At 40.9% G+C, this 22050-nt stretch overlaps 1 protein-coding gene across 5 annotated transcripts in view; it reads left to right on the forward strand.

The window, feature by feature from the left end:
• Positions 1-22050, forward strand: part of USP22 (ubiquitin specific peptidase 22) — an 88050-nt gene that overhangs the window by 23932 nt on the left and 42068 nt on the right. For 3 of the 5 annotated variants that reach the window (XM_085513914.1, XM_015876787.3, XM_015876788.3), the window contains exons 2-4: positions 10263-10395; positions 17310-17423; positions 17963-18007. In XM_085513914.1, the coding sequence (XP_085370040.1) occupies positions 10263-10395; positions 17310-17423; positions 17963-18007 (292 nt within the window). Of the gene's footprint in view, positions 1-10262; positions 10396-17309; positions 17424-17962; positions 18008-22050 lie in introns of those variants that run through there. The other 2 variants (XM_015876789.3, XM_085513913.1) reach the window with 1 other exon arrangement.

Below are 22050 nucleotides of genomic sequence, written 5' to 3' on the forward strand. Positions count from 1 at the left end.
GGTGTTGTATATTTCTTGTAGGGGGCAGGATTGAGGGTTGTGGTACGTGGGTTTTTGGGCTGTTTTGTTGGTTTTTTTTTCTTCTTGAGTCTATTTCAGAGATTCCCCATTTCTGTCCATCAGAAGCCTGCCCTGATCACTGTACACTCACCCTGAACACTGGCAGTACCAGTTTTACTGCTCCCCCCTTCCTTGCCCCCAGTTTGTTCCTTTGGGCTTCAGGTGAAATGAACTTTGTTTGCAAAACAAGTTAATATTCCAACTGCATTGTGAAATGTTAAAACAACTGGCTATCCATCCATCCTAGTGTAAGAGACAGAAGCTCTTAACTGAGGAGCTGTCGCCCACCTTCCTACACACGTAATTCACGATTCATCTTTGAGACTGCAGCAATTAGCAGAGTCTTTAATGGATGCAGGATTGACAGAAGAATGCCCGTTTCCCTGATATTTTTATTTCTGGAGATGCTTTCATTCATCTTCGTGACTTTTTAGTTTGAGTGAGAAATGAAAACTACTTTTCTCTTCCAAAATGTGTCTTGTGTTCTCATAGCTTAGGAAAGCTGTTATCAAAGAACGTTGGCAAAGTTCAGAGCATCCATCAGTGTGAACTGTCAGTCTGGAGGTTGAGCTGCAGGTCTCTGACCACCTCTGTCTCATTTCCATCACTTAAGCTTTGTGAATGTACCTGAAAATTTTCCAGTGAATTAAAGACCTCCTGTTTTGCTCTTGTAAAATGAATTATTAATTTGTTTTGTACTGAGGTATGAGGAAGTAGAGCTTCAGCTTACTGGATTATCAAAGCCCGTTCTGTGCGAGCATACTGAATTTGCTTTCATTCTCTGAATGTTCCAGCCACTAATGTGCTGCTTGGCTTACAGCACTCCGGTACCTTTGTAGCTGTATAAACATGAGTATTTCCTTAGATGCTGAGCCTTTAATATCAGTGGCAGCAGAAAAGCGAAGTTTCTAGTTTGGCCATTAAAGGTCGATATTATACATTGTTATGGTGAAGAACGCACTGAGTTTGATACCCTGTGCTATTCCATCTTATTCTGTACAAAATGTTTGTTGTGCAGTTTCAGAGGACTGACTGTTCTGTGATAAGACTGTTCAGTGCATACAGGTTAATGGCCTTTATCAGTTTATGCTCCTTTTAGGATTTTAAGGGGGGAATTTGTGTTTTGCAAGAGGTTTTTAGTCTTTGAAAGCAGAAGCAGAAAACGTTCTGTGTAGCTTTCACACAACTGAAAGGGAGATTTATTTCATTGTCTTGTAGCAGTTTTTCTTGTGGAGGCTGCTAGGGGACTAGAACTTGTCTTCGGCTCCTGTTAGACAAAAAGGAAGCTTTATTCTTATGGCACGAAGTGACTTTGGCTCGTCTGACTTGTTTGTTATACACATAATCGAAACCCACAATTGTCAGAAAAGTCCTCAGCCATTGGGTTAATTTCTGTGCTACCAGTAGCCTTGTTTAGCTACAGCAGATATAAAAATGTCATGCATAATAACTCTTAAAGTCTTGACAGAATGGTGTGTAGCTCATGGAGAGCTTCTGAAGGAAGGAATTTTCCTGCCACGCTGCTGCCTTTCTGGTTAGGCTCAACAATGCTTCTGCCCTATTCAGTGCAGCATTCTTTTTATAAAACAAATAGCTGTTAATAGATGCACTCGGTCATTTGGTTGCTGCTCATTTCCTACTCATCTTTTTTATGCTGAGTGTATCTCATAAATAAGTCATGCCACAGAGAATCTGTGCTGTAGCGTTTCCTAGCCATCTCAGAATTGCTTTGGCTGCGTGGATTAATCAAGTTCACATTTCTTACGAACATCTTAGGGTGGTTAAAAGAAACAAAGCTGAAATCTCTTTGCTTTTCTTAATGAAGCTGTAGGACTTTGATTTATGTATCCTAAAGTTTCTTTGTTTTCCGATAGGATGCTTTATGGAGTATCTCCATCAGAGCAGTGCGGCAAACTTCCCAAGAGCAGCGTACCTGTTATCATAGGAAGAACTGGATGTCTGTGTAGTTATACAGGCCAGAATCTCACTGCGGCACGAGCAGTTGAATAATGCTCTCTGCACAGTGCTGGGCAGGTCTTTCTGCTCAGCCTGCTCCTTGCCTGGCTTCCCAAGCCATGTGCTCCCAGATTAGATCAATGCATTCATTACCTGATAGGACGATTCAGAACATTGCCCCGATTTGCTGACACGGGGGAATGGTGAGGTAAAGTAATAGGTTTTGTACTACATCTTAGAATACACTACTGCGGTGTTGGCAAGCTCCTTCTTCTCATGTGCAATCCGCTGCTGCAGTGGTGCATTGCAGGAAACAGATAAAAATCAACGCTGCGCATATCCACACATCATTCATATTCTGTGGGAAGAGGCCTGTGTTTGAGCCTTCAGCAGCTTATGTGCTTTCACAAGGCAGATACACCTTCCACTTTCAACAAAGAAATACCTTGCTGTAGATGAACGTGCAATTTAATTAGAACAAGATCCGTTATTTAAATTGTATAAGAACGCGGTGGGCTATTAAATGCATCTTTTGTGGAACGCTGGAGCAATCATTTAGACTTGGAAATGCTGCTGCTTGGGGTGAGCACCTACCAAAGGGGAAGCAAATGAGAAATTTCATCAGAGTCGTTGGGACTGAGGAGCAGAATTGCTTTTGTCTTGTTGAAATATCACTTGTTACTACTCTGACTTCATATAGGAAAGCTGGGATTGCTGGTTTGTTGGTTTTGTTTTAGGGTGTCTCTGTGTTTTTCCAATGTCCTGTGCTTTAAAATTATACAACTTCTTCCCTTTTTTCTGTTGTTGTTTTTCCCCTCCTTGAGTTTTATTTCAGTGTTACACCTACTTTAGAATTCTGTGGGAAACAAATTGGAAATTACTGTTGTGTTTTTTGTCACGTTAAAAACAACAACACCACAGCAACAAAGTCTGACTGGGTACTGAGCTCCTGGCACAGGATACCAAGAACAGGGGGGAAAAAGACACCTGTATGTACAGGGCACCTGACAATCAGCGAGATCTGTGGTGGAATTTAGGACAGTGTTTGATGGTGAATCAAAGTACCCCAGGTTCTGACTGACTCACATTGCACTCCTAGGAAAAGCCCCTTAATCATAGTGTTGTTAGAGTTTATGCAGACTTTGGATTCTGCACTGTCTTCATTTAAGGCTGCCTTCCTTGCAGGCTGCTGTGAGCGGGCTGTGGGCCACCATGAGTGGGCTGTGGGCACCCACCAGGCCTCCCCTCAGCGTCCTCTTCTTTGGCCTGAGTAAACCAGGGGACCTCAGCTGCTCCTCATGCTTGTTGCCCCCCAGACCTTTCCCCATCTTCCCATCTCTCCTTCCACCTCTTGGATAGCTTTATTTCCTTTTTGTACTGTGATGATTACAACTGCACACAGCTCCCCTGTGCAGCCACCTGTGCTAAACTGGAAAAACATATTAGATGCAAATCGTCTGATACAAAACAGAGCAGTTTAAAACAGGTCTTCTGGTAAGAAAGGTGGGATTCCTGATGCAGCCCGTGTTGGGAAGCCTCCTTTGGGTAGTGGGGAAGGGCATGGCTCCATGTTGTAGGGATCCCATGTGCTGTTACCACTGCCCATAGTACTGCTTTTGGTTTTTGTTGGATCAGCATTGTTCTTTGTGGGGTAATGCAGTATAGAGGACCAAATAGCTGGATGGAAGAACTTCACCGTGTAGACTGAGAGTGAGCCATCTAAAATGATACATAAAGACTAGTCAAAAACAAGATCTTACTGAAAAAATAAATGAAATCTTTTGTGGAAAGAAACTTCTCAGGAATGACTTGCTTGGATTCGAATAGGAAACTGTTTCATGGGGACAAATAAGATGAATTCACTGATGTTTTCCATCCTGCCTTCCAAGACTCATTTGAGCTTTGATCTAATTGAATGAGAGGCCGCATAAAAGCAAGTCGTTATTCTTGTTCTGTGTCCTTGGGGGGAAAAAAAATGACTGACTTCAAGTAGTTGCTCACTTTGGAACAGGGAAAGGTCACTTTAGGATAGGGCAATCCTAGCATATGGCTGTGTAACAGTGTGGTGTTAACAAGTAGATGAAGTGTGGTAGATGTGAACTAGATAGAGCCAGGAAGAACCAAGCCCTAGACTAGCAGCATGCTTTCAGGAAGGCTGTTCTGGCTGTTACAGGTCAGTCTTTGCATATATTAATCCCAGATCGATGTTTGTGGTTGAGGGGAAGAAAAGGAGGTTCTCTTATTTAAAAAAAAAAAAAAAATCTGAAAAATTTTATTTTATTTTTTTATATTCTTTAGCTTTCAGAGAAGCTGTAGTATATTTGGACACAATGGAAAAATGGTCTTCAACGCTATCCTAAATTAATGCCCTCAAGAATTTAGAGAAGCACATGCAATCATTTAATAAACAACAAAATAAACCTGCTATATTACCTGGTACATAGTGTAATGTAGAAGCTTCCTTAAAGCTTTGTGTGTGGAACCTGTTTGTGGGGTGCTATTTTGTTTGGGTTTGGGGTGATGATACCAAGCTGCGTGGTGTAATTGGCGAAGTAGAACAAAGGGATGCCATTTGGAGGGACCTAGATCCAGACCTTAGCACCTAAGAACCTACAGAGATTTAATAAGGCCACATGTACTGCGTTGCTCTTGTATCTGGGATTGCCTTGATCCATGCAAAGTCTGGGAGAGGAGTTCATTGAGAGTTCTGCTGAAGAGGATTTGGGGATCCTGATGGATAAAGGTGGGAGATGAGCCAGCAGGATGCTCTTGGGGCTCAGAAGGCCAGTGATGATGGGCTGCAACAACAGAGAGGTGGCCAGCAGGGAAAGGGAGGTGACTGTCCTCCTCTCTTCTGTCCTTGTGAAGTCCCCAGCACAGGAGGGGAGTGTAGGTGGTCTCTAAGCTCTTCTCCAACCTAAGCTATTCTATGATTTATGCACTCAAGAGTTATTTAATGTTTGCTTCTTCAAGTTCATGTTTTGCATTGGATTTGTTTTCAGCTTCTGCTTAGGGAAAAGCCTCCCTGTATTTTCCTTAATTGTGGTAGGGAAATGAGCCTTTGCCCATTTGTTTCTGTTATCTAACTGAGTTATGAAAGTAGCCAGTGTTTGTGCTCCGGAACCTCGAAGTGTTACCCATTCCTGTTTTATGGTACGGTTTGGAGAAGAAAAGTGAATGGTTTGGCTGTTGGTTTGGTGAGTCAGCGGACACTGGAGGTAATACCAGCTTTGTGGAAGTTTCTTCAGTTACTTAATCCAGACTCTTTCAATGCACTAGATGGTGTTATTTCAGAAGATGATTGTGGTAATTCTAGAATTGCTCTGCACGTTCCCTGTATCCAGGGGATTTGCTTAGAAGATGCTCTCATAGATGGTCTCTTCCGTCATGCTGTGAAACAGCCCCTCTCTGTTGCTTATGGCTTATGAACTTTAAGGGTTTACCTGCATGTTCCCGTGTTTTGTCCTTGGATTAATGTTCTTGCTTTGCTGCTGTCAATTAATTTTTAGTTTTCTGGTGCTCTTACACCTCTTGTCATCACCCAGCCCTGTGAGCAGGAGGATCTGAAGGCTGTAGACAGAATACTGCCAGGCTCACACAGTTAATTTTACATTTTTAAGTATACAGACTTCAGGAACTGGACACAACTAAGTGGGCTTCTTAAAATTGCTTTCTCCTTTCCCTGCAGTTCTGCCAGTATGATTTCTCTGTCTGGGGGTTGTGATCCAGTTGGAATATTGGTCCGCTCCACATGTGTGGTTCCTGGTGGGCTAACTGTGCTGTTGTGGCACACCATCACTGCTGGGGGAGGTGGCTCTCACTGCCTGTTCATTAGGATAGAGTTCCATCCCCCCCATCCCCCAGAGAATCCATCAGCCTGGCATCAGAGCACTGCAGAACACTTAGCACAGCCTTGTCATTGCCAGATGAGGAAACAGTGATTATTTGTCAAGTCAAAAATACAAATGAAAAAGGAATAGGATTAACATCCTTATATATCCTTCAGACAAAAAAACAAAACAAAACAACCAAAAAACTAATTAAGCAGATCATTCAGAGTACTCTGATATTGGCCTCCAATGCTCCGTATCATTTCCCTTGTGTGGTTGCTAATGTTTCTTCCATGAAGATAGGGGGGGAAAAAACGCCCTGAAAATAAAGGCAATTAAAAACTGCTATCAGAATTAAAACAAAAAGCAAACAAACAAAAAAAGAACAGGAAGCAAAGACTGCAGAGTTCTTAGCTGTGTCTGTGTTGAAACTTGCGCAGTGATGGTTGCAGGCAGTCTTCTTTTTGCAGAGCTGGAAGGGCATCTTCTGCCTGCTCTGCCAGTGCAGGAGCCAGCAAACGCAGCAGTGCACCTTGTGTTCGAAGGTGGCTGTTGGACAGAGGTGAAATATTTAACTGTCTTTTTCTGCTGCTCTACTAAATAGTTGTTTGGAATAACCAAAAATTAATGTTTTTCATGTTTGGCCTCTTCTGTTTTTCAAGGTGACTTTCTAAACATTTGTTAAACCCACAAACTGTGACTTGCTGCTTTGCTACCACCAATAAACCTTTCATTAGAACCCCTGACCTTTGTGAGATGGGAAATAGAACAATCAGTATTGATGGAATATAACTAAAAAAGTCATTTCCAATCAGACTCAAGACAGGTTGAGTCTTCATTGTTGGAAGTGAGAGAACAATAATTTAGTTAATGTCTTTTTTCTTAGTTTATTGACTGTTAACGTGTCAGAAATGTGCGCTTACTCAGAGTAACTCTGAATCATCCTATCGGCGTGTGGAGGAGTGATCTGTATGCCATACCACGCAGGAGTGAAGAATCAATCCCTCATTTCTGATTCCTGGAATCTATAAGAGCTCTGCTCTGAAGATGGAGTATTTAAGTGTATGAAGTGTCCCAGGTACCACATTAATAGATGGACCACAGGTTGGTGATGCCTGACTGGGGAGAATGAGCCTTGAAGTAACCTGGGACTAAGAGCTGATATCAATGTCTTAAGGCAAATTCAATCCTCAGATGGTTACTTCTGAGGTGCAAATGGTACTGTTAAGCCTACCGAATCTTGTCAGCTGTGCTTCAGTATTGGCTTTCTCCTCCCACATGATATATGTGTCTTGTTTTACACACTGACTTAGTTTCTCCCAAAGATGGGGGAAATCAAGTAGGTTTCTCGTAGGAAGTTTTTACTTTCCTAATGGTTGTGGTTGAGCATAAGCACTTGGGCGTGATAAAAACCCTTGCAGGGATCCACAGCACAGGGTATCAGCAGTGTGTTCACTGCACTAAGATCAGCTTAAAGATATGTTTTTCTGCTTTGCTTATGGACATGTTCAGTGTGCTACACCTTCTTTAGGATCTTTTAACCTCACAAGCCTCGCACAGTCCTGTGTGCTACCTGTGTGATGAATCTTGTTTGTGGGAAGGTATAAGGAGGGAGGTCTTTGGCTCATGGGTTTGGAACTGATAACACCTCTGTTTTGGAGGTGCTGTGATGTAACAGCAGCAAAACTGCTGGAATACCCTGATGGGAAAGTTACTTATAAAGATGCTTTCCTTTCATTTATAGTTAAATAAAAACTGAGCTTCTAAAGTAGTTGGAAATACAGATGAATGATATGCTGTAGCCAGTGATGATGCATGTCTGACTTTTTCTGCAGCTTGCTTTGCAGAAATAGTGCATTGCTATTCCAAACGCTACCTGTGGGTTTGAGGAGCTGAGAGCTGATGCTGTGCAAAGTTCCAGCAGGTTTGTGGGTTTCTGTGCACCACCTGCCCAGCGTGACCTCAATGGAGGTGAAGCCTGTGATGACCCAGAGAATGAGATCTGGGGCTGAGGCTGTTGAACACTGAGCTCCCAGGGGAAAGCACTGCCAGGGGGATGTGCTCATGGTGGTAGGAGAGTAAAGTAATATGAAGCTGCTATGGCAGCTGGGGAGACTTGAAGTGTCAGCAGTCTGGTTGGCTGACCTGCTCATACCTGCTGCTTTTTTAACCCAATTCTTGCAAATCTGTGAATGGTATCATGAGCGGGTGGCCCTTCAGGGAGGAGTTCTGTTGAGTTGCCTTACAAGTGATTTGTGGTTGGGTCCCTTTTGTGTATCTCTGGTCAACTTCCCCATAGCGTTGGGCCATGAGCAAGGCCTGGTTTCCTTTGTGAAGAAGTTGAGACTTGTTTTAAAGCGAGCTTGCGAGTTAATGGATCCGACTGATTGTGATCACTCATTTGCAGTCTTCTGTTTCGCCTTAGTCAGACTGTGGCCTCAAGAGATACGAGCGGGGTGGGAGTATTATGAAACGCGGTAATTTGATTATTTGGGGGGAGGGGGGACGGAAGCTTTGTCTTTAACTTAGCAAATTGTTTAAAAGCGCATAGAGATGAAAAGGAGACGGCTAATCTCATTAAAAATAGCCGCTATGCTTTTTGGTATTGATTTCTTTCCTTGCTCTGTCTTAACGTTTTCTTACAGTATTAGAAAAAAACAGTCTTGAGCTGTGCTGAGCAAATAGAGGGCACGGCAACATCGCTTCCTTTAAATAAAGGGCTGAACTCTTCTTTTAATTAACCGCTTAATTTTTACACACATACGCTACTCGTTAATTCTCATTTGAATGAAAATTAATATCCTCAGAGTTTCTTATTTGCCTAAAACAATCGATTTTTACACACCAAAGTCGTCTATTTACACCACGTTTAATGCGAGAATAATTATTTTTAGCAGGCAAAGTGAAATAGCGAGTTGCTGGAGTTGTCATAGCAGCAATCTTAACAGATAGGCTGATCCTATTTAGCTTCTGCAGCCACAGAGCAGCCGTTAGGCAACAGTTTGACAGCTCTGCAGCATTCCTTCTAAAGATGGAATTTGTGCTCCTGGTGGCGATGTGTTTTTTTGGTCCTGCTTTAAAATATTTCTTTCTGTAGGTGTGTGGAGTTTTTAATCAACGGGTCTGTTTTCATCAGACGGCTTAGGAGGACTTTGGATACACAGGGTGTGGAATTGAAGACTTCAGTCTTATTTGGTAGAGGTTTGAAATGGAATTCACAGTGCAGCGTATTGCAGGAGTCCTTGGCTTTGTTTTCTTTTAAAAGCCGTGACTGTTCTGGAGGAAGCCAGTCTACAGAACAGTATTGTGCATCATTTATCCAGCACTAATTTTAAGTTGTGGCAGACTGTGCCAATACTGCTGAAGAACCCTGGGGTTTATCTTGGATTAAATACATCGCCTGGGTTGGGAAATTGTAGCTTAATATTCAGTAAATTCTGCTTTTATTTATTTTAATGTGCTTCTACATTGAGTGAAGGTATTTATAGCTCTGGGCTGTTAAAGAAGTTCAGTTACTCTTAAACATACACTTGTCTGCAGTTGTCTGAGTGGAAGTGAATTTGTTTGCTGTGAGGGACTTTTCCTATCCGTGTTGGATGGTTTGGACTTGAATTATTTGTGGTGTTACAGAAGGCTCATCCCCAAACTCTCTGAAGTCTCTGACTGGATAAAGTAATTTTTTAGAGGACCTATTGCAGCACATGAGTTTAATGCCAAGAAAAAGCTTCGGGTGTTTTTGACTGAAAGACAGCTTTGAATACGATGAGAGCCAGAAAGTCCATGTAATCTTCTCATTGTTTTCTTTAGGCCCTACTTTTTAAAATGTATTTTCATCTTGGGAATGCAGGCTGTCCTGTCAGGTTTATGTGCTTATTTCAAAGGAGCATCACACCAATTCCCATCCCCAAAGTTCCCATTCTGGATCCCTTGGGAACAGTCAGATTCGGGGAGGTAGTGCTGCAGGGTGCCCAGGAGGGGCGGTAGATCTGGTCCAGCTCAACTGCTTTCCAACTTAAGCACACAGCTCTGCAGGTTTCTATGCTGATGCTGGGTTTGTCTGGCACCAGAAATGCAGAGGTGCAGTGGGGGAGTGGTAGGATTGTGTCCTGGAGAAGCAGTGCCTGTTACCTCTGCTTGGAGTGATTGTTAAGCTCTGAATGCTGTAACCGGTTCAGCTGTCTGCTCTTAGAGGAGACCTTCTTTCTGTCAGGACTTAGAAATATATTGGATCAGCTTAAGACGTTAACAGAGAAAACTCTTACTTGGTGTTTTTGTCACAGAACTCCTGTTTTCCCCTCCTGAAGTGTTCAAATATACTGAGTAAAGATAGAGCCAGCAGCTGGATCTGTGTCTGCTTAGTTGCACTTGGATATGCACTTCTGTTGTTCACATTGTCTGTCTGTTTATCTATTTCAGGCAAAGTCGTGCATTTGTCATATGTGTGGTGCCCACCTGAACAGACTCCACTCTTGCCTCTACTGTGTCTTCTTTGGCTGTTTTACAAAGAAACATATTCACGAGCACGCAAAGACAAAGCGACACAATTTAGGTAAGCCGTCTTTTTCTTTTTCCTTCCCCTCCAATCCCACTTTGAAATGGAAAGTCCAAATACTACTCTCATTTCTTAATGGTATTTCAGAGTTACCAGAATGGTGCAGCTTCTATTGTAAATTTTATTTGGGGTTGCTTTGAAATTTAGCATTTAGTCATGGCTGTAAGGGTGATAAACAAATCACACAGGAATGTGTTTGCTCACTTGGTGTGCTGACATACACAGTTGTTGTTATACATCAATTTAAGTCTGCTGATATTAGGAAGTAAATGTGTTATAAAATCTAAGATTAAAAACTGCTACTACCATCCAGTGATGGAGCTCATTTTCATTGTGGGTGGTAAGCTGTATGCATAAGGGGAGGGCTGAACACATATGGTAGGCTTTCACCTTTTACAGGTTACCCAAGGAGGTTGTGGATGCCCCATCCCTGGATCCATTCAGTTCCAGGCTGGATGTGACTCTGGGCAGCCTGGGCTGCTGGTTGGCGATCCTGCACATAGCAGGGGGTTGAAACTGGGTGAGCTCTGTGGGCCTTTTCAACCCAGGCCATTCTAGGATTCTGTGATTCACATCTTGTCTTTAAGGCTTCTCATCATCGTTCGACATGCTTTGGAAACTCACTGCCCTAAATATTCAGCTTCTTTTGAAGAAATTTCATTCATCTACTTGTCCTTAAGTGTAGTAAACCCAGATCTTCTTGAAAGATGAGGGGAGTAGGACACACTACGTAGAACACCTTCCATGAAATATTTGTTGAGATACGGGGGAAATAAGATCAGGAAAAAAATGTGCATTTCATATGTACTGTAAGTTCATAGTTATACAAAAATAGTACAAGAAAGGTGTTCCAGTTGCACAGGGATCTTAAGAAGTGCTCTGAATCAGTTGTACATCATAGCAGAATCCCTAAGAATTTTTCCTGCTAATATTTTAGTTATAATGCAGACAATTTTATGTTAAAATTCTTGTTATGTTGAGATGGGTATATATTTGCTTTAATCAGGACTACAGCTGAATCAAATTTTGCTTGATTACAACATTTCTCTTCAAATTAAAGTACGTTTTTGGTAGAATAATAAAGAGGAAAAAAGACACTATTTCCTGGAATGAATGTCCCTTTCCTGTTTTGGCCATGTTCTCATTTCACTTAATTCTAAGTGCTCATAGAACAAACTGTTTTTTGTTTTCCATGAAGACAAAGGTGCTACAGAAGGCCAGGAGTGCTGTGTAATCCTGTGCATAAGAAATTGGCATATAAATTTACTATTTATGAAAAAAGATGTCTTAAACAAGCAAATTTTCTTCCTTCATGTGTGCGCAGAAAGAAGAATGTAGGCTTTGTGGTGGTATAGCTTAAGACTGTAGATTCCCTGAACAGTGTAGTGCTGGAAAACAGTACTGACTGTCTCCCTGGAGATATTCAGAAGCCATCTGGATGTGGGTCTGGGCAACCTGCTCTGGATGGCCCTGATGGAGCAGGACAAGGTAACCTCAGAGGTCCCACTGAGCATCAGCTGTTGTTTTAATTTTCTTCTTTGCAGTGATTGTGGTGTTGCTGGCATAGAAAGAGTGAGGGTTGGAGTCGGGAGGTAACCTGGTTTAGAAACGCTGGAAACAGCAGCAGGTCAATAGGCTTGTGCTCTAGGACAAAAAAAACAACACCCAAACCCAATGTAAAAACCTGTATGATGCTTTTTATGAGACACAGTCTCTAAGGGCTTTTGAACTCAGTTATTGGGATTAGGTTGTTTGAGAATCTTTACCAATGCAGAAGTAGAAATTTGTCTAGTGGAACTCTGAAGGGTTTTACTCTAATAAAAATCTAAGGATTTTTAGTAGGATCTACATATGGAAAACACGGCCAATTTAAGCATATGGCCACACCTAGTGTTTAACTAAACCATGTATACAGTTCTAATGAGACTATTTTGAAGTATTTGCCTGTTTATCTGTGGCTGCTGTGTAAACGCTGTAGTATTTTTACCATTAAACCTGCTATATTTAAGGAAAGCTCTTTTGAAAGAGCCATTAATTTTACATGTGGTGAGCTGCTGTTTCAGCCGTGAATTTGGGCAGCCTGAGTTCCTCCACGTTAATTTCTGTACAAGGTAGAATTTGCTGAGATCTGCTATAGTGAAATGTCTCCCATTGCCTTGAATGGAAAAACAAATCCTGGACAGAGGAAGGAGGAGATGCTTTGAGAAAGACGTGCTCTTGCTTGAAGGCTGTTGTAGTTATTTTAGTGATGCTAGATAATTAAGAATGTGTCAGAGAAGGTACTTAACAAAAGATGTGCAGCCTTTATATCAAAAGCTGATTGTACAAGGCAAAACAGAGTACAGCGTGATCCCATTCCAAAGAACTATTAGTTTGTGGTTAACTGTGAAGTACGTAGTGCACAAATGCATGTAATGTGAAGATAATACAGCTGCCTGCTTGATTTCTAGCTTTGGAGTTTCCTTTTTTATTTTTCTAATGTATGTTTTGGTGTTTAACATCCAGCTGCATGTGAAATGAGCTGTAAAAATGCGTAGTTCTGCTCTTACTTTCTGTTGCTTTCAGTGCTGCAGTTTCCATTGGGGAAAATAACATCTAATAGGCAAAAACGGGTTAAGTGCTTAGAAACTTCAAAATGAACAGGAATTATTTTAAAACACTTGGTGACTTTTTGCTGAGCCAACATCAGTCTCCATGGAGACTAGCAGGAGTTGCACACTTAATCACAGTTATAAGAAATATCATAGATTTCAGCTGTCTGAGCACTGGAAGCAATGTTTTTGCAGCTAACTGCTCTATGTTTCAGGAGCCTTCAGGATCATAGTCCAAAGTGCTCTTAAAATATATCCCTTGTTATCTCTGCTTCCCTGAGCAATATAAATTAGGCACTCACATCCTGACTCTGTAGCAGTACCTGTGCTCTTGCAGCTGCTTGCCTGTTCAGTCCTTGTTAATAATACTGTACTTGTTTTAATATGCTCCTTGATGTTGGGTGTAAGGTAGGTGAGGTAAGGTCCTGCTGTATGTGTTGGGTTTTTTAACATTCTGCATTGCACAGGCTTTGTTAGTCCATCGCTGCAGTTAATACTTCTGCTAGGTTTGGGATTGTTAATGCATTGTGCAGATGGGTTGATTTGAGCTTGAAAACATGCCACAGCCATGTCACGCAAACTCCGAAGGGAATTAATTTTAGTCTAGGTAATATACTAAAAGAAAGGTGTGAATTCAGTTTAGTAATTCCCAGAGCAGAATTCTGTGTTGCTGTGTGTTGTGTTGTCCTTCAATGAAACAGTTATTCCAAGGAGGGTGATAGCAAAGTGTGTATCACAGGTCATCTCCTGAAAGTATGTTGTAGTGAAACATGCCATATTCAGCCAAACAGTGTCAGTTCTGTTTGCCTGGGTCTTTCAGAAGCTGAATGTAGACATTTCTCAGTCAGGTAGGAAGTGCATGCAATACCCACTGTGTTACCTGCTTGTTTATGTATTGTTTGCTTGTTCCCACTCTGATCTCTTCATGTTTTTCACAAGGACCTCAGTGGATATGCTTGGCAAAGTAAAGCACTCAAGCTTGAAGCACTTTACATGGCTCCCAGATGGAGGGGATGAAGACCTTTCGCTGCCTAAATTTCAACTTTCACCTCTGAGTTGTTGCCTTCTGAAACTCTTCATTGCTTGCACCACTTGCTAAAGTTGCTCTCATTCCTATGTTCTCTTTGATTCTTTTTCAGATTGATGCCTTTATTTTTAAATGGCGATCTTTGACTTTCTCTTTACCATTTTGTGGAGCTGTTTTAGAGCTTTATATAATAAGGGGTAGACAGAAGTGACACTAAAGTGGTATGGCAGTCTGCTGTCAGTATAGGAGGTATAAAAGCAAAGAAAAATGATGTTTTGCAAGAGGTCTTTTCAATTACTTTGCTGGTGACCCACATGTAGGTGTTTCTAATTCCTGAACCAGGAATCCATAATAACACAATTCAGTGACATGACATGGTGATTCTTTTAAGCTTCTTCTGGTTCTTTCCTATGAAAGAAAAGAAGAAAGCATTTCTATTAGCTGCATGCTTTTACAGTGTCATCAGTTGCGTAATTAAGTTAAAACAGAATTAAAATACTATGATTAGAGCTAATTAAATGATTGCTTTGATTTTGGGGAGAAAATAAAATGTTCTGAAGGTATCCTGAAACTTGTGAGTTGGTTTTTGTGTTCAGAGAGGGGTAGTTGGTAGTGCTAGGAAAGCAGACAGCTGAGAGGTCAGCGAGGCAGCTGCCATAGAGGAGCACAATGAAAGAGACCTTCGTGGTGAGGAATGTGGGGCATCACGGCAGAGCTGGCAGTGGTTTAATCGGAAACATTTAGGTGCTGGCTCTAAGTCAGTAGATCCCAAACTTCTCATGAGTTTGAGGCCTGTTTATGTTAGTTCTGTGATCCCAAGTATGAATACAAATAATGAAAATTGTTGTATATGCATTTGTACACTTAACTGCTGGGATGTCTTTTACTGGGTTTTCTGGCCAAAAAAATCTGGTTTGAAAAATCAAGTTACGCTAATTGGAATAAATTAACTTAGAAACTTTATCAGGAGACTTTTGTTTTTCTCCAGGGATCCTGAAACTGAGCAGCTGTCTTTTGTCTTTCATTAGAAATTCCTGCCCTTCCCCTGCATTGCAATCAGGCCTGTATAACCTCCTTTTTATTGGTGCTTGAGGTAATTTGTCCAAAACCTATCGCAGTCTTTTTAATGACATAAAAAGTGTTGGCATATATACGGCTGTATTGTTCACCTAAGTATGCTGGAGAGAGGACATTTTTCTCAAGGGTCCTTAATCAGGCAGCGGACAATTACAGCTTTTACTCAGCCAGTGTTTGTGTTAAACTTTGATTTACACCAGAAGTTCACTCAGCTCTGAATAAGTGGCTTATGTAAGGTGATCTCTCATTGGGTTTCATCTTGACATTCAGCACTCGCATGCATAAATCTACAAAGTTTGGAAAAATAAGAAAGCACAAAGTATGACTGCCCATTCTGATGGCAGATTGAATGTTCCAGTGCTCAGAGTGCCCCATTTATCTAATATTCTGCTAGAATCTAATATTGCAGCCCTGCTTTTTATTTAATTTCATTGGTGAGGTTGCCTTTCGAAAAACCAACAAAATACAGAGGACAGTATTTGATCTTTGTATCGAGACCAATACTCTGAAGTTTCAGATTCTTTGATAGCTGTGCTTGGCTGGTAGTACGTTTGATAATGGATTAAATATTGTAACTCCATAATACCGTGCAGCTTAATTGTGATTTTTTTCCCCCTAACACAGCACAGTGTTTTGTTTCTGCTCTTCAGCACAGCTGAGGTCCTCCTTCAATTTTGCGATGTTCTGTTAAAGGAGCTCATTTGATCCTCCCAATAGCTGGGTGAAAATTGCTGTGTAACAGGAGGTAGATTCTTCCACAAGCTGTGGTCTAGATGAAGCAAAAGACTAAAGTAATGAAACGCATAAGCAAGATGACAGCTAATAGATATTATGCAAACTTCTTTAAAGTTATTGTTCTCTTTGTTACTTGTTTAGAAGTAACAAACAACTTGGTGTAATCACCGAATGATCGAGAAGGAGGAGACAAAATGGGCACAGAGAGACTGAAGGGTGAGTGAGAGGTAGCTAGGAGGAAACCTTACCCAGTTTTATTTTGCTACTGAATTGAAAGGTTGGAACATGAACCAGAGCACTCACTGCTGATGCCTCTGCAACTTCTCTGTGATCCTCTGCTGAAGCTGCTGGGGTCTGCTGCTGCCAGCAGGCACAGCTTGCAGTGGGATGTGGCAAACTGTGGCTCCAGTAGGCACAGCCCAGTGAGTGCTGCTCCCGGATAGCTGCCAGCTCAAAGGAGATAGAGCTCTGTTTGCCTGGTGCCACTGGCAGAGGAATTGCTGCTGCAGGGCATGTGGATTTGTTTACTTACAACTCCAGTGTAATTCAGGGCTGTTTCTTGCAGGCCACCTAATGTGGCAATGGTTTCCTTTGTTTCAAGCAGAGCTGGAGTGAGATTAGTTTCATAATATTATTTATCCAGAGATAAAAAGAATGTAGATATAAAATAAATGGGGCATACACTCTGAAGGGAATTCATTTTTCATCTGTCCGCTACATGTAGCTTGTAATTTATTTATTTATTTTTAACTTGTGGCTTTTTTCTGTTCCAATGTACTGAAAACTCAGCAGTTTGCTATGATTAATTCACGCTTTGCTCCTCCCTTGGTCTGTCTTCAAGCAAAAGGTCATTTCCCAGTTAGCTGCTTTATTTTGTTTGTTGGCTTTCTTTTGTTTAGGGTTGTGAAAGGAAAATATTTGTAACATTGCTTAGTGTTCAGATGTCCATTTAAAAGGGAACTCTTTAAAACAAGGCAAATTGTGAGACACCGGATCTGTGGAATAAACCAACTTGCTCAGGGACAAATATCATTCCTTTTCAGTGTTGTCTCCTGTTTGAGTTTTCATTTGGGTGTTAAGTAGGTGCTTTCCAATGATCTTAGTGGCTTTGAGTGGACATTATGTCTTAGGAAAGGACAATTTGAAGTAATATATCAGATCTTAAACTAGTACCGTGTTATAACCTTACAGCAGTCCCTGTGATTATGCCCTTTGGTCCCTGAAGTTTGAAAGGTGTATTGTGAATTACAGACAACTCTGAGGCAGCCTTTGCTTTGTGTAGCTGTACCAGAAGCAATTGAATAACTCATAATTGGAAATGTTTCCCATTTCTGTTGTTTTTTTTTTCTCCAAGGTACAGATATTTTCTTGTGGATTATGTGGAACACGGTGCCTGACTTGACAGCCTGCTCGTAAAACATGCATTAGTTTATGAACTCACGCCCTCTTTCTCTTCTCCCAACTTCCCTTCTGTTTTGCAGCCATAGACCTTTTGTATGGGGGTATATACTGCTTTATGTGTCAAGATTACATATACGACAAAGACATGGAACAAATTGCCAAAGAAGAACAACGAAAAGCTTGGAAATTACAAGGTTTGGTTTTCCTGCCTGAATTTCTTGTTTCTGTTTTTTATCATACCTGTCCCTCCCATTTGTCAATGGCAAAACAAAGTAAGGGGAAGAAAGAGCTCTTTAGAAGTAGCTGTGTAGGCCATGGGAGAGAGAGATATTTAGTTAGTGCTTTCCAGGAGCTGCTGTTAGTTTTTATCATGTGCGCCACACCTACTTGTAGCAAAATTACTTTTAATTGCAAAAAAAATATGTATATATCTTAACATTAATCCTGCAAAACTTGCATAGCATCAGTCAGGTCTGTACTAGGTAGAAAATGTAACCACCTGCTCCTTTAGGCTGTTGTAGGTGTTATGGGCAAGAGGTCTGTTCTCCCCTCACGTGAAATGCCACCTTTGTGTGTGATTTTTTTTTTTTGAGTAGAACGTGCCAGCTTACTTTGCACACCTGTGCTTTCACAGTACACGCACAGTATCTATGTAGAAATATTGACACACGAATATATGTACACACAGTTGTTTTATTATTCAGTTTGCTTTCCCTAATTTTTTCTTTTTTAGCCTTCACCCCAACAGTGGTTTCTCACTACCAGTGTACAATGACAGGTAAGAGGCGTGGGCTGGCGACGCACTTCACTAACAAGCGTCCCTTTGCTGGTTATCCTGCCATCTTAGACATGAATCACAGTTGTGCCACTTTTCTCATGCAAATTGTTTTCCTCTTGTTTGGATATGTTCCAATGAGTGAATAACTACAGCAGGCTTAATTTTGTGTGCCCTTCCCTTGACAGAACTACTCCAAAACAAAGTATTTTCTCCTTTTTCTTTTTTGGAAGTGAAAGGAAAGTAGCATTGATCTCAGACTGAGTAGTTTCGAAGCTTCAGTTGTAGCAGCTTGTCATCTTCCATTTCCAGTGGCCTCTAGGGGTATGTTTTCTTAAAGTGGAAAAGACTACCTTTAAAGACAGACAACAACTGTCTAGTAACTTCTCTTAGTGAATCCATGGCATCCTGTTTCAATGTGACAGCCTTAGTAAGGGCTGATATGACTTCAAACCATTCTTAACCTCGTTTCCAATGTTAAAAATAGCAACTAACGTGGTATTAACTAGAGCTTTTCTGATGGCCTATCAAGAGCGTAGCTGCATTTATTTGGTTCCTACTGGAGATTGCATTCTGCTATTAATGCCCCATTTTGAAGGTGTGCAGGCATAGGAAGGGAGGATGGTGAAGTTGCTAGTGAATTCTCAGGAAGATACAGAATAAAATGCTGTAGCACAGAGCACTTCTTTTGAAAGCAAGGAACAGCAGAGATGTGGTTTTAGACCTTGTGTTTAGGCCATGTGCCTCTTCTGAAAGCTCCTTAAACTTTTCTAAGATGTGTCGTCTTGGGTCCCAAACTCACTGGCTGCAAGGGGGTAACTCTTGCTTTTACCGTGCCTTCGAAGAGTGAGGCACCTCAGTTCCTGACTTCTGATTGCGTACATTCAAAGGCCATTTTCTGAACTCTGATGAATGTTGGTGCCTTTTGGACCAAGATAGAGCTGTTTTTGTTCTCCAGTGCACTCTTGCCTGTGTTCTGAGGTAACACAGCCAGCTGCTTGGTGGGTTGCTGTGTCCTCTTAGGTTTAGCAGGCTTGTGGCGAAGAGTGTTGCATGTGTGTATGTATATACACACTTAGATATGGGTGCTTATTTATACCAGTACATGTGTTGCATCTTCTGTGCTAAGAGAGCAAATCTGTAATGACCAGTGGAGGTACAAAATGGAGAAGGCAGCAGTTTGTTTTAGATTGCTGGAGTACAGGTCTTTCTTTAAAGCTGTGGCTTAGGGCCTTTTGTATTGTGGCTTTGCTTTGTGAAATGGTGTTTCTCTGCAAATTTACCCGAAGAATGGAAAAGAAACAGATTTATGAGAAGCAGTAGAAAATGATGTCCATCTTTCCCCGTTAATACAATCTATATCCTTGTATCTGAAAAACCACAGAGTAACAAAGTGAGAGGGAGCCCTCCTTCATCTAGCCAGAATGACGAGATCAGTGTTATACTAATGTACATTTCTAAGCTTCTGCCCATAGAGCTTGAGGAGTGTTAACATAAACTTTACTGGATGTTCACATAACAACATGATGCCTGGAGGAGAAACTTTAAGAAAAACCCCCAAATGTCATGAAATTCATTTCATACTATTTGTAATGTTAACTCCTGGCTTGATGATGTCACGAGCATGGCTGTAGTTCAGGGTTATATCATATAACGCTGAACCAGTTGCAACTCTACCTTTTTTTTTGGTATTGGATATTTAATGATAAAGGAGGTGGGAATACATGGAGCCCTTCATTCTACTGAATGTCTGTATTTTTGGGTGGGGATGAAGCGGGATTTTCTGAAGGACAGGAAACCAAACAATCCATGTTAATATTACTTGCAAATCGTGGGTTTTATAAATTGGGTCCTGTTGTCGTCATCATCTTCACTCATCCATGTGTGGTAAATTCTGTGGAAGGTGAAAAACAGGGTATTCAGCCCCATAATTCAATTCTTAGTTGGAGATTTCACGCACTTACTTGAATCTGTGGTTATTTGGGAGCATCATTTAAAAGAAAAATGGTGAACCTTCACTCCAGTAGCACTGCTTTCCTTTAGTTGTCATCTACCCAAGTATTGCAAGTCTTTGTTTAAGGTAATTTATATTGGGGTTTGGGGCATGTTCATGGATCTTACTAAAACTTTATTGTTATTGATGGGTTTTGTAACTTTTAACCAGTGAACCAACCTTAGTAAATCTGGTTTTGTGATTTTTACCATCTCCCTCCCCTCCCCCCCAAATCTTCAAGGACAACAAACTGTGTTTAGCAGAAGCAGAACAAGTTGGTTTTTTTAAATTATTTTTAAGTTCCTGACTTGTGCTCTTTCAAATGAAAGGCTTCTGTGAGAAAGTGTTCTGTCTGTCTGTGCTGTGTTTCTTGTGCCATTAACCGTACGTGGTTTCTGTGTTGTTCTCACCTATTTATACTGAATGGTGTCCTGTTTGTCCAGAATCCTGCCCAGCTTGTCGTGTTTAACTTGAAGAGTTGCTGTCATGAAATGCTTTGGTTACCATCCTGTATTAAGCATTTAAACCATACAATTATATATAAATATATGGAAATATATTTGAGCAGTCTAACTGATGTGTGGGACTATTGCATGCTTTAAGTGGAGCACACGCTTGTTAATTTTATTTGTCTTAAAAAGGGAACAACAACAAAAAAAAACAACCCACAGGATTTCAACATATCTGAGAATTTTGTTTGTCTGCTTGAACTATTTTATGACATCTCATCTATGAGGTTTCATCTTCCTATCAGGCTACACCAATTTGGGGCATAATTAAACTATGGGGAAACCGAACACAGGAATCAAATTTATAGTTGGCCGGTGCCATGGCTGGTACCAACAAGGTGTTGGAGATGACTTTGAGATTTTACACAAATATAAATTCCTAGGGGAGTATTACAGGTGTGAACAGATTGCTGAAGACATCCAATATGAAACTTACTGGAAGTCAGTGTTCTGACATATATGAAGTGCCTATACGTGCATCTCTGGAGTTGCTTCATTCAGTGTTTGTACTATGTAGCGTATTCAGAGTGCTGTGGCTGTTTGATCTCCTTTATCTGCTATACAGTAATTAGTTCCTTTTGTTTTCCTGGGTGTGTAGCTTGATGCTGAACTTGGATAAAGGAAAGGGACTGTATAACTCCGGTATTTTTTCTTATGCTTCTTACATAACACATTGTTGAATCAAATAAAGTAAAGGGATGCATCCATGTAAATATGAATTTTCCTGTCCTTAGGAATCCAAAAATGGGGACTTTTTATTGCTAGAACCTGGAGGGTCAGTAGTAACGATGAATTGAACAGTTTTGGGTGGGTAGGTTCTGAAAAGCATAGCTATTTCTGAAAATGAAGATCAAAGAGCTATTAAAATTTAATGTATATTATGCAGACTGTGTAAGCCTCTAGCTATATTTTCTACTCTTCTTTTCATATGTATGATTTATAATTTATTTTCTGTAGCACAGCACTACTTCTGCTCCATGCGTTCCATGAAAAATAACTCTTAATTGACTTTAATCCTCAGTTTTAGAATAGATTGCTTGTCATCTTATTATTCTTTATTTTTAATGCCCAGATGCTTTTGTGACTCACTGTAACTGACCTTGCATAGTAATTTCTCTGTGCTACGTAAGGCTCTGCAGCAGTTCTCAACTGATCAGCACAAAAATCTTTCCTGATGTGTTTTTCTCGTATCAGGTTTACACAGAGCACAGCTCTGCTTACTTCAGATGAATGTTCTGCACTGTTTAACTGACTCATTTCTACTGCAGCTTCTTTTGGACACTGTATCATAAATACAGCGTTGATGTTTAAAGAGAATACTGACAGATTACAGCTGCAGTTCATGGACAGGGTAGTTGAGCATCTGGAAAGTTGGGTTGATTGGTTGTGGGTTTGTTGGTTTTAAACCTATTACAAACCAGATTTTTGGGTTGTGTTATATATGTCACCAAAGTGAATCTCAAGTGCTAGAACTTGCTGATATCCAGTGCTGCATAAGAAGTCATGCTTAGTCACAGTACATCATAAAACAAGTACTAGGAGAA

Source organism: Coturnix japonica, chromosome 13, assembly GCF_054131305.1.
Source record: "Coturnix japonica strain WE chromosome 13, WE-NBRP24, whole genome shotgun sequence".
NCBI lineage: Eukaryota > Metazoa > Chordata > Aves > Galliformes > Phasianidae > Coturnix > Coturnix japonica.